Here is a 12,156-nt window from a genome sequence, read left to right on the forward strand (position 1 = left end):
TGGGAAGCTTGCTAGGTGAGCGTTAGAATAGTCAAGACTGGAGGTAACAAAAGCATGGATTAGTGTTTTCAGGGTTTTGTCTGTTAATATCGCAATTTGATGGCGGACACTTAAACAAACCTTATTATAGACCTAAAAGGAATAATACAAAAAAATAAGGTTTTAAACTCTTCCTCACACATTTACATTCCCCCAACTGATTCTATCTGCGCTATCCATATGTTTGTCCTCACTTTGTCCCCTCATGATAATTTTCCAAAGTCATTAATCATCTCTTCCAAAATACTCAATTTGTCGGCTTTTGAGCATTTAGATCTCCCATCGTGCATTCTGGAGATGGGACCGATACCCAAAATTTATTTGAATTGGCTGATATTTTGATTCAAAGCCAATTGGTTTCCTAATCATGCCAGAGATATTTCAAAAGCTTGCTTAGGCATGTCATTTAACTGATAACCTCAATCTTTTAAAGTCTTTGAGTGAGACATCAGGCATTTCAATCATTTAATGAAAAATACATGAGCAGCAGGGGAACCGAAGCAGGTTCACGCATCAGCCTTCAATAATAGTGCACAACAGTAGCTCTTACTTAGTGAGCTGATAGTTACATAATACATATGCAATTCAAATGCATTCCAGTAAATATATCGGTGGATCTTTCAAAAATGTTAACTATGTGACCAAATCATAACCATCCATTCTGAAAACTTAACCAATACTAATTTTATACCAAATGTAAATACATTATTCATTTTATTCAGCACAATTGTCGAATAAATATATACAAACTATTAAGTACACCGGTGTAGATTATTTAAAAATGTTGTACAAAATAATCATTTGAACAGAGTGCAACTGTTGCTTTAAAATTTTAGGTGGACATCAGTTAAAATTTGTGAATTGTTTTTATTACCCATGATCACAAAATAATTGTAATAATTAATGCATTCATTCCAGTCAAAATGTCAGCACAAAATACAATGAAAACTACAAGGGGATATTTAAGCACAGCATATGCTGTAACATTTGATTTATTTTTGTCAATTTGAATCTTTCATTTATTCTAATGGGATGAACTACAGTTGATTTACAAAAATGAAAGCAGGTAGGAGCAATAAAATTAGCACCAGCACAGGCTGGTCCTTCAGTCGATTTAATGTTGAAATTCCAATAACGTGAAGTAATTCCATTTGGGGAGACAGGTTCTAGTCACTGAATCACAGACTACTACAATGCAGAAGAGGCCCTTCGAGTCTGCACCGGCACATGAAAGATCCTGACCTGCCCACCTAATCCCACTTCCCGCCACTTGGCCCATAGCCTTGAATGTTATGGTACTTTTTAAAGTATGTGGACAGTCCTCCTCTACCACCCTCCCGGGCAGTGCATTCCAAAACGTCACCACTCTCCGGGTAAAAAAGGTTTTCCTCAAATCACCCCTAAACTTCCCACGCTTCACTTTGAATATGTGTCCCCTTGTAATTTTCCAGCACTTGGCCCATAGCCTTGAATGTTATGACATGTCAAGTGCTCATCCCTGCACTTTTTAAAGGTTGTCTCATTTCCCACCTCCACTACTCTTCCAGTCAGTGCATTCCAGACTCCAACCACCCTCTGGGTGAAAAACACTTTCCTCAGATCTCTTCTAAATCTCCTACCCCTCACCTTAAAATTATGCCCCTTCCTTATTGATCCTTCAACTAAGGGGAACAGCTGCTCCCTGACCATGCCCCTCAATCTTGCACACCTCAATCAGTCTTCTCTGCTCCAGTGAAAATAATCTGAGCCTACCCAACCTCTCTTTATAACAATGTTCCATCCCAGGCAACATTCTGGTGAATCTTCTCTGCAACTCCTCCAGTGCAATTACATCCTTCCTATAACATGGTGACTAGAATTGCATATATTACTCCAGCTGTGGCCTGACCAAAGTTCTATACAGCTCCATCATGACCTCCCTGCTTTTGTAATCTATGCCCTGATTGATAAAAGCGAGTGTCCCATTTGCCTTTTTCGCCACCCTATTAACCTGCCCTTCGGCCTTCAGGGATTTATGGACAAACACTTCACGGTCCCTGTGTTCTTCAGAACTTCCCAGTGTCAGATCTTTCATAGTGTATTTCCTTGTTAAATTATTCCTTCCAAAGTGTATCACCTCAATTTTCAGGATTAAATTGCATGTGCCACATATCAACCTCACTGTTAACCACTTGGCCAATCTTTGTGTCATCCTCAAACTTACTGATCCTGTCCCCCGCATAGTCATCTGCATCATTTATATAAATAACAAACAATAGGGGGCCCAGCATGGATCCCTGTAGTACGCCACTGGTCACTGGCTTCCAGTCACTAAAGTAGCTGTCAATCATCACTCTCTGTCTCTTACCACCAAGCCAAATAGGAATCCACCTTCTCAAATCACCCTGTATCCCATGTGCATTTGCCTTCTTAATAGGTTTCCCATGTGGGACCTTGTCAAAGGCTTTGCTGAAGTCGATGTAAACTACGTCAACTGCGCTACCCTAGCCTATACACTTGGTTATATGCTCAAAAATTCAATCAAATTTGTTAGGCATAAACTAAAGTTAAGCTGACTGTCCTAGATCAAACCTTGCCTCTCCAAGTAGAGATGGAGTGCGGGATTCTCCAGAATCCCCTGCTGGCCCGACAACGGCGTAAAAAAATGGCATGAACCACTCAGGCGTCGGGCCAACCGGAAGTTGCGGAATCCTCCGCACTTCTGGGGGCTAGGCCGGCGCCGGAGGGGTTCGCGGAAAGGCGAAGGGGTTCGCTGGCGTGGTTCCACGCATGCGCAGACAGGCCGGTGTATTCTTGCACATGCGCAGGGGGTGTCTTCTGCACACTGGCCATGGCAGAGCCCTACAGAGGCCGCGCGGAAGGAAGGAGTGTCCCCATGGCACAGGCCCCCCCCCCCCCAAAAGGACTGCACTAGCCGGCCTACCAGCCAGGTCCCGCCATGTGGGACCACGTCCAATTCACGCTGGCGGGACTGGCCAGAAACCGACAGCCACTCGGCCCATCGGGGCCTGGTGAATTGCCGGGGGGGGGGGGGGGGGGGGGGGGGGGGGGGGGGGGGGGGGGGGGGGGGGGCAATTTTTGGTTATAGTAACAACAACAAAATAAACAATGTGCATGAAACTATAAACATATAGTTTATAGTCTCCCGCCCTTACAGGTCCCACCTTTATTACCCCCTATTCTAAACTAAACTAATCCCCCCCCCTTCTGCTGACGATTAATTTTCCCCGAAGAAGTCGATGAAGGTTGCCACCTCCGGGCGAACCCTAACAGTGACCCTCTCAAAGGGAACTTGATTTTCTCCAAACAGAGAAAGCTAGCCATGTCCGATAGCCAGGTCTCCGTCTTCGGGGGCTTTGAGTCCCTCCAAGCTAATAGTATCCATCTCCTGGCTACCAGGGAAGCAAAGGATAGAACGTCTGCCTCTTTCTCCTCCTGGATTCCCAGGTCTTCCGACACCCTGAAAATTGCCACCTCTGGACTCAGTGCCACCTTTGTTTTTAACACCGTTGACATAACATCTGCAAACCACTGCCAAAATCCCGATGAACGATCTTGAATTGCATCAGGCTGAGCCTGGCACATGTTGCGGGCGCATTGACTTTATTCAATGTGCCCGCCCATAGACCATCCTCTATCTCTCCTCCCAGCTCCTCCACCCACTTGCGCTTCAGCTCCTCGGTCTGTGTCTCCTCCGACCCTGTAAGTTCCTTGTAAATGTCAGACACTCCCTTCTCCTACCCACCCTCTGGAAACTACCCTGTCCTGAATTCCCCTTAGCGGTAGGAGGAAGGTTGACACATTTGTCCACTTAAGCCCACCAATATCTCCAATACCTTGTCACTCCCTATGACAATTTGCTCAAGAACCTCACAATCACTCTCCCAGAGTTCCATAACCAGCTCCTCATTCTCTTGGGTGAAGACAAATGTGAAATATTCGTTCAACACCATACCAATGTCTTCTGGCTCCAGCCACAGATTTACCCCATGGTCCTTATTGGGCCCTACCCTTTCCCTGGTTATCCTCTTCCCATTGACATATTTATAGAATATCTTGGGATTTTCCCTACTTTTACGTCAGAGCTTTCTCTCTTTCCTCTCCTAATTGATTTCTTAAGTTCCATCCTGCAATTTCTATACTCCACTAATGCCCCTGCAGACTTGCTCCCCTTATACTTGTTAAAAGCCTATTTTTCTTCTTATTGTATCCTGAATGTCTCTGGCCATCCATGGTTCTCTGGGTTTGTTACACCATCCTATAACCCTAGAGGGAATATATTGGGCCTGTACACTCCCCATTTCATCTTTGAACATCCCTACCGCTCTTCTGTTGGTTTCCCCACAAGTAACTCTTTCCAATCTACCTTGGCCAAATCCTGCCATATCTCCCCCAATCCAAAAAACTTTTTTTGCAACTTGTCTATTACTCCACCATGCTTTGTATAAAAGAGTGAAAATGATGACCAATTTTTAGTCAGTTTGTAATAGCTTGGAAAATTAAACTCAGAACAACCACATCTGCTGACCTAAATTACTAGATCAAATTCCTGATTATTCACATTAAAAATAAAGGATCTGTAGCCAATTATACTAACATCCAATAAATAATCAACGTTGAGCTTTGAGCATTTAAAAACCGAAAAACAAAAATATTTTTAGTTTTAATCATATTGGAATATATATTGTGCATTATTTCCAAGCAGTTTTGTGCTGTTACATATTGGGAAAGCCCATTTGTTTTAAGTCTTGGTTTAAAAATTGTGATGTTTCTTTTAAAAAAAATTGCAAGTTATAAAAAAATTCAGACTGCAATTTTACTATAGCACATACATTACTTGATCCTTTTTCTGTTTCTCTATTTGAATTATCATTCATTGTTAAATCATTCCCATGTCACTATTGTATTACAACTTGCATTAATATGGAATAGAATAATGCCCCAAGACACTTCAGAAGCATGATCAGAATAGATGCAAAGACAAGGAGGAGACAATAGGATAGATAACCAAAAGATTGTTCAACAGATTGGTTTGAGAGTGTCCTAAAAGGAGGAGATGCAGGGAGAGGTGCACTGATTCTAGGGTTAGTGGAGTAATATGAAAGCAAAATACTGTGGATATTGGAAAGCAGGTAGGAGTAAGAAAATAAAAATATTTCCTGTTTTTATATTAAAGACTTCAGGCAGAAGAATTTGCCGTTGGCAGTAAGTGAAAGAGAGGAGGGTAAAAAAAAAAGAGGCCAGATTGTGGGATTGAAAATTTTGGGTTTGTAAGAATGAAGGGGGTTACAGAGCTAGGGAGGGGCAAAGTCATGAAGAAATCTAAAACTGCCAATGATAATTTTAAATCTGAGGTGTTTGGGAAACAGGAGGATTTGATATGGGCGTTTTGAAGTTGAAGCAGGACATAGTGGCAGGATGGTATACAGGTAGCAGAGTTCAGAACGGGTAGGAGCAGTTCAAATTTACAGAGTGCAGGATGGAAGATAGACCAGAGCAGCACTGGTCCAGTCTAGAGAGAACAAAGGCATAAAAGCAAATTACTGCAGATGCTGGAATCTGAAACAAAAGCTTTGACAAAGAGTCATTCAGATTCAAAACGTTAGCTCCCTTCTCCCTCCACAGATGCTGTCAGTCCTGCTGAGATTGTCCAGTATTTTCTGGTCTTGATAACAAAGGCATATTTGAAGGCTTCTGCTGTAGACATGCTGAGGTAGAGGTGGTAGTGCAACATTTCAGAGGTTGTAACAGGTAGTCATGGAGGTTGAGGTCTCGTTTAGCAACAGTACCCAGGACAAGGGATGGATTCAGTGACAAGGGTAGTGTTTGTGGTAGGAGCAAATTCTGGTCTTGATGTTGAACTGGAGAAAATTGTCGCTCAAAGACTGGATGTTGACAAACAGTCGGATAAGATAGAGGCAGTGAACAGGTCGAAAGATCGAGTTGTGTGTCAGTTGCACACATGTAGAAACCCACCCATTTCTATGGACATTGCTGCCAAGGAAAGCACTTAGATGGAAATGGTCAGGACCACCAAGAGTAATCCTTGGGGGACTGTGGAGGAAACGAGCAGGGTTGGATGGGAAGAAAATCCATTAATGAAGATGCTCCGACTACGAACAAATATACAAGAATGAAAGCAAATGAATATAGAAAGACTGAGAATGATATCCTTTGCTGTACCAAAAGATGACTTATCGAGAACAAACAAAAGCATGAAGACTTTCGATAGACTATAATCCAGACATTGCCTCGGTTGACAATACCGCTGCAGTGTAAACACAACACTATTCAGTATCATATTGAGAATAAATGCCTGAGGTAGAATAATTACGAACAAACCATTAACATTGAACCTAAGCTATCAGATTAAATTGAAAACCAAAGATCTGACAGTTTAATTACAAATGAAATGGAAATTGTACACAAAACACTGTACAGTCAACATTCAGAATGTAAAAGAGAAATTTCCTACACTTACCACTTCATCACTAAAATCTCCATTAAAACGCAGAGATGAATTGCTAAAATGCTGGCATTCCAGCCTGCTCCACAGTTCTTGTACCTGTTTTTTCAAAGTTTCTACTTCTTGTTGATGCCCTGCCTCTATCTGACGAAGTCGCTGTTGAATAATATCATTGTATGTGGCCAGCCCATCGTCATCCAAATGGCTTCGTGTAGGTTGATCTGGGCTTGCCACTGGCTGCTGTTTTCCAGAGTAATAATGTGGCCACTTGGATTGGGGGTTTCTAAAATGGCCAGATGGAAATTGCAAAGAGCTGCAACTAGCTGCTGAAACCTGCCTACTTAACACCATTTTCCCCCTCAACTCCTCTCCATTTATACACAGTCCATTAGCTGTGACATTTCTTTGAGCACCACTTCCAAAGTCCGCCGCTTTATCCATTACTGTATTTTCACTACTGGCTTCTCCATTAGGAACAAATCCATCTTTACATTCACTTAATGACAAGGCACAAGGAGGAGACTGCGTACTCTGAATGCTTTTATCTGAAGTCCTATGTAGATCAGTTGCAGATCTCGGTTTCACTACCATATCCTCGTTTTCAGGTATAAACTGAGAAAAACTATTTTCAGAGTCAACAGCAGGTACCATGATAAGATTGTCCCTGGTATTCAAAATAAGATTATTAGAATAGTTTTGTGGCACTTCCTGCTTTGCTCCATCCTCTGTTAAAGTTTCAGTAGAACTTTCCAAAGTAGAAATCTTTTCCTCTAGCTTGTCTGGAGTGGTTAAATGTCGTAAGCAAGGTTGTGTTGTAGTATATTGATTTTCTGGTTCAATATATGGATCAATAACATCTTCTGCTGTAGTATATGGTTTTGTATAACTTGATGGATTATCAGTTGTGGCTTTTCTGAACCCAACATCTATACCAGGTAACATTCGAATCTGATTAATAGGCTCCAAGAACCCATCCTGGATCTCTTCTTCTGAACTTGTAATATGCCCAGAAATAGGCTCAGCACCTTTTATTTCATTAATTGACAATGTTTCTGAAGAGTCTGTGACAAAAGTCACCAATTGATTATTCAGGGCACTGTCAAGCTCATTTTCACAACTTAAAACATTTACAACTCGTTTTAATTCTGTTGCAGTTGCATCCTTCGACTGTTCCTCTAACCCACTATCTTCTTTAGAGGCTTCTTGTAAAATATTCTCCATTTGACCTTCCCCAACACCAGCAGCTACAGAAAGTTCAGCTCCTAAGGGGTTCTTTCCTAGTTTTCCCAATGTCAATGCTTCACTGTTAAAGGAATCATCTAGTCCATTCCCATCCATCATTCCCCCTATTCCAACACTGTTAAGTTCCAATGACTTGCGATGTTCCTGCCATTTCTCATTTAGGCTTGGATCACTGGAGCGTCTATTTGCTGTGGGTCCAGGATTATCGCAAACTGTTGTCAAGTTGTCAAATGATCTAGTCTTTGGTAACCTTTGGTAACAAAGATATAAATTTATTAATTAACTGTTTAATATATTATTTCTCCTAGTTTCTCCATCTACACAACTGTGATTCCAAAATGAAAGAGCTATTAATATTCAAGCAGGAAAGTGGCTATTAAAAAGTAACAGGGTCAGTTAGCTCAGCTAGCTAGACAGTGGTGCAGAATTATGCAAACAGCACAGATGCAATCCCCATACTGGCTGACAAAGTTCATGGAGGCCTGTCTCCTTGCCATGCCCATGCTTGATGTGGAGTGGTGCCCCACAAGCTATATATCATTTATTTTTCCCCTCACAAAGTGATATGCGAATATTCAATTAGTCCTTATGAAAAACCTGAAATAAACATGTCTCGGTTTAGTTTGTTCAAATAGTTGCTAAGTAAATTATTCAAATAATTCGAGAAAAAACTGAAAATGAGTTATTTCCCCTCTATAAACTTAACACAATTCATCAGTAGCAATCTTAGGTGGGCTATTTGATGCATCTAGGATACAGAATTAGGGTTTTTTTATGTTCAGTTGATAGAACCAACCATTTTCCTTTCACAAATGGGAAAGTAAAATGGGCCATATTTTTGTACTTTAAAAGAGTCGGCACAATTATTTGCACAATAACCGCTATCTGCCCTTTGAAGAGCATATCCAGTGCAAAGAAACACTGACTTTCTGTTAAGAAATGCATCAGCATTAAACTAGAGGTTGGACAGTTTCATGCTGTGAGCTACTGGAGAATCTTTGCAGTTTTCAAATTAATTAAATTTAAAATCTACACTGTTAAACAGAAGGAAAAAATCCTTCATTATCTAGGCTGAATTTTAAGCAGCAATCATTTTCTAAGAAAACGTGTACTTGCTGGTTTCTTTCAGATTCAATGAAATAGATTTCTAACCTCCCCACCTTCAGTCCCAAATACATTCTGCTTTGTTTTAAGGTCAATGCTCAAACAAATTCTTAGGGCCAGAACTTCCAAGGAGTGGAATCACAGTCAGGTTGACAGTCTGCTCCTTTTCGCTTACCTTAGTTGAGAGCTGCACATTTCTCGCCTGACCTTCCGACTCAGGCCGGGTGAGAAAAGGGCAGGGCAGCAGCTTGGGATGGGGAGGGGGAATTATCTGCAAAGAGAGTCGGATCCATCCAAAATCTCCGATTTAAGTCAGAGTATAGGCTGGTTCCCAGTCAGGGTAATTGACCGGGGAGGAAGGAAAAGAGAAGATGGGAGTCAGTATGTCTGTGTGTGTGTCCCAGAGCATCTTCTGGGGTAGCACCTGGGTACGACCCTCCGGAGATCGGATGTTCTGGCCCAATGTGTTTGGTCTCGTTTAGCAGCCAGATGCAAGCAGTCAACTGTAACAAACATTTAACAGAAGGTAGCAGTTTCAACATTAAATGGCTTATTTAAGAGGATATGCAAGTGAATTATGAAAACTATTTGGTAAATTGCAATTATTTATTTAAATTTCCTGCTAATTAAGAATCATTTTTCTATGATGTGACACCAAGCTAGGTGGCACAGTCAGCAGAGAAAAAAGTTGCAAAGGGACATATGACAGAATAAATGAAGGGTCAAAACTGCGTCTGATGGAGTTCAATGTAGCAAAATGTGAGGTCATGTACTTTTAGCCCAAAAGATTGATTAGAGTATTTTCTCAATGGCAATAAGAGAGGAATTGTGGAGAAGCAGTGAAATTTGGATGACCATGTACAGAAATCATCAAGAGCTGGTGAACCGGTACACAAAGTAATGAAAAAGGCTAATGAAATATTGACTCTTATTTCAAGAGGACTAGAATACAAAAGGACAGATGTTACGTTTTTAACAGAGCTCAGTTTAGATCTTATCTGGAGTACCATATTCCGATCCGTGCACTGTACATCAGGAAGAATAAACTGATCTTTTAGAGGGTGCAATGCAGATTCATCAGAATTATATCAGGGTTCAAAAGGTTAAAATTATAACGGAAGGTTGCATAGATCAGATTTATACTCCTTCGAATATGGAAGATTAAGGGGTGGCCTAATTGAGATGCTTAAAATAATTAAGGATTTAAGAGGGTAGATAGAAAGGAATTATTTCCTTTGATGGAAGGTGTCCAGAACAAGTGCGCATAATACTAAAGTTATGGCATTTAGGGGCAACGCCAGAGAGCTGCTCTTCACAAAAAGGGTAGTGCAAAGCTGGAACTTTCCAAAATTAAAATTCATAATCTCTGTCATACAAGGCTTTTTCAGGCTATGGAACCAATGGGGATTGATACAGCTAAGATATAGATTAGCCATGATCAAATTGAATGACAGAACAAGCTTCAGCAGCTGCACAACCTGCTCCAGTTGCTACATTTTAGAATTCAATTAAAATGTTGAAATACACGCCACCACTAAATACCACCACAAAATATACTTTAACATGTGTCTGTATTTCCAATTTAAAATAGCAAGTCAGCTTTTGAATAAAAGTTGGGTTGCCATATGACTTTTAAAAGTTTCAGTGAACAAGAAATCATTGTGAAGTCAACAGTTAACAAAGGACTGAAATTTACTAGAGGTTTCTCTTTCTCTGGCATTTAGTAGAATCTTTCCCCTGGCTAAGGAATCTAGTCAAGGAGACACAGTTTTGGGGCTAAGCGCTGATCATTTAGGGCTGAGATGAAGAGTAATTTCTTCATTTAAAGGGTTGTGAATCTTTGGAATTCTCCACCAGAGGGCTGTGGGTGTGCCGCCATTGAATATATTCAAGGCTGAGATAGACAGATTTTTGATTTATCGTGGAATCAAGGGAGAAAGTGGAATTGAAGTCCAACATCAGCCATAATCATACAGAATACCAGAGAGGGCGCAGTGTGGTCTTCTCCTACTCCGAATTCTTCTGTTCTGTTCTTGCCAATTTAATTGCGGTGCTACATTTATGTGAGATAAGGCCATATCCAATGCTCATATACATAGATCAGTAGATTAGTGATTAAATGTTTGCCCAACTGATTGCTTTGTCTCACATTATCAAAAATCTCTGCTTGTTCATAATGCAAGTTGTAATGATCTTACTTCACATGAGCAGATTCTCATCTTGAAGTTTACCTTCCCAATGGCTGCTCTTCAGGGATGGATCTTTGAACTGGATAAGGTGCACAATGGCCATCAGCAGGTGTTGAGGGAGATGAATTGGGGATGTACACTGCACTCCAAAGCATCAAATTCCTTACATGGCACACTGGATGCAGTACCTAGTTTAGATATTGAAGTGGTTTCATTAGGATATGCAACTCACAAGGGTTGATCTTTGAAGATATTTTCTTTTATTTTCCTTTAAGAGTGTTAAACAAAATTGAATTTTAATATTGTACAAAAATGGTATTGCTTTCTTTAATATTAAGCATCAAGTATTAACCAAAAACAAATAATAAAAGATGCACAACAAGATCTTCGTGAAACGCGATTGTTCTTCATCCCAAGAATGAAAATTGTGACACAAAACTAAAATACTGCAGATGCTTGGAATCTGAAATAAAAACAGAAAATGCTATAAATACTCTGCAGATCAAGCAGCATCTGTGAGGAGAGAAACAGAGTTACTGTTTCAGGTCGGGAACATGAAAGGTCAGCATCCTAATTGAAAATTGTAATCTTTGGTTAAGTATCATTGTTACTGGAGTACAAGTAATAATTCTGGTTATCCCATGTCATTTCTAAGTACTGAACAATGTAAAGTTAATGCTCTCAAAGATTCTATACAATGTGTATTCAAGTATCCAGAAACCCCACCTCACAGACTATATCTAGCATAATCGGATTTACCCTACATTTATTTCATTAAAAGTGGACAGTACTGCAATTTGACAATCTTTTAATTTCTTGTCACCAGAAATTCAACTTTCTGCTGGTGTCCTTACAGTTGGATTTCTTCATCTACTTCATTCCCATTATTTCTAAATGGTCCCTTAATATAAATCTGGTGAATGAAATTAATTAGAAGCCTCCACTCCACTGACATAAAAGGTGCTTGAAAAATAACTGACAAAAAATTCCCCCAAATATTCTAAAGCTTACAGCATCAATTTCAGTTTCTGTGACTGGCAATTTGCTAATTTGGATGTTTATGTAATGACAAAGCAAAAGCAAACAAAGCTAACCATTTAAATTGACTTTCTACGC

General features: G+C 40.4%; 1 protein-coding gene across 9 annotated transcripts in view; it reads right to left on the reverse strand.

The window, feature by feature from the left end:
• The window catches only part of mtmr3 (myotubularin related protein 3), a 139,803-nt gene that overhangs the window by 12,859 nt on the left and 114,788 nt on the right, over positions 1 to 12,156 (reverse strand). For all 9 annotated transcript variants that reach the window (XR_005459876.1, XR_005459885.1, XM_038790405.1 and 6 more), the window contains 2 exons: positions 11,083 to 11,228; positions 6,521 to 7,997 (listed from right to left, as the gene is read on the reverse strand). Coding sequence is in view for 7 of the 9 variants with exons in the window: in XM_038790405.1 (XP_038646333.1) it covers positions 6,521 to 7,997; positions 11,083 to 11,228 (1,623 nt within the window). In the remaining 2 variants the exon portion in view is untranslated. The remainder of the gene's footprint in view (positions 1 to 6,520; positions 7,998 to 11,082; positions 11,229 to 12,156) is intronic.

Source organism: Scyliorhinus canicula, chromosome 1 (assembly GCF_902713615.1).
Source record: "Scyliorhinus canicula chromosome 1, sScyCan1.1, whole genome shotgun sequence".
Lineage (NCBI taxonomy): Eukaryota > Metazoa > Chordata > Chondrichthyes > Carcharhiniformes > Scyliorhinidae > Scyliorhinus > Scyliorhinus canicula.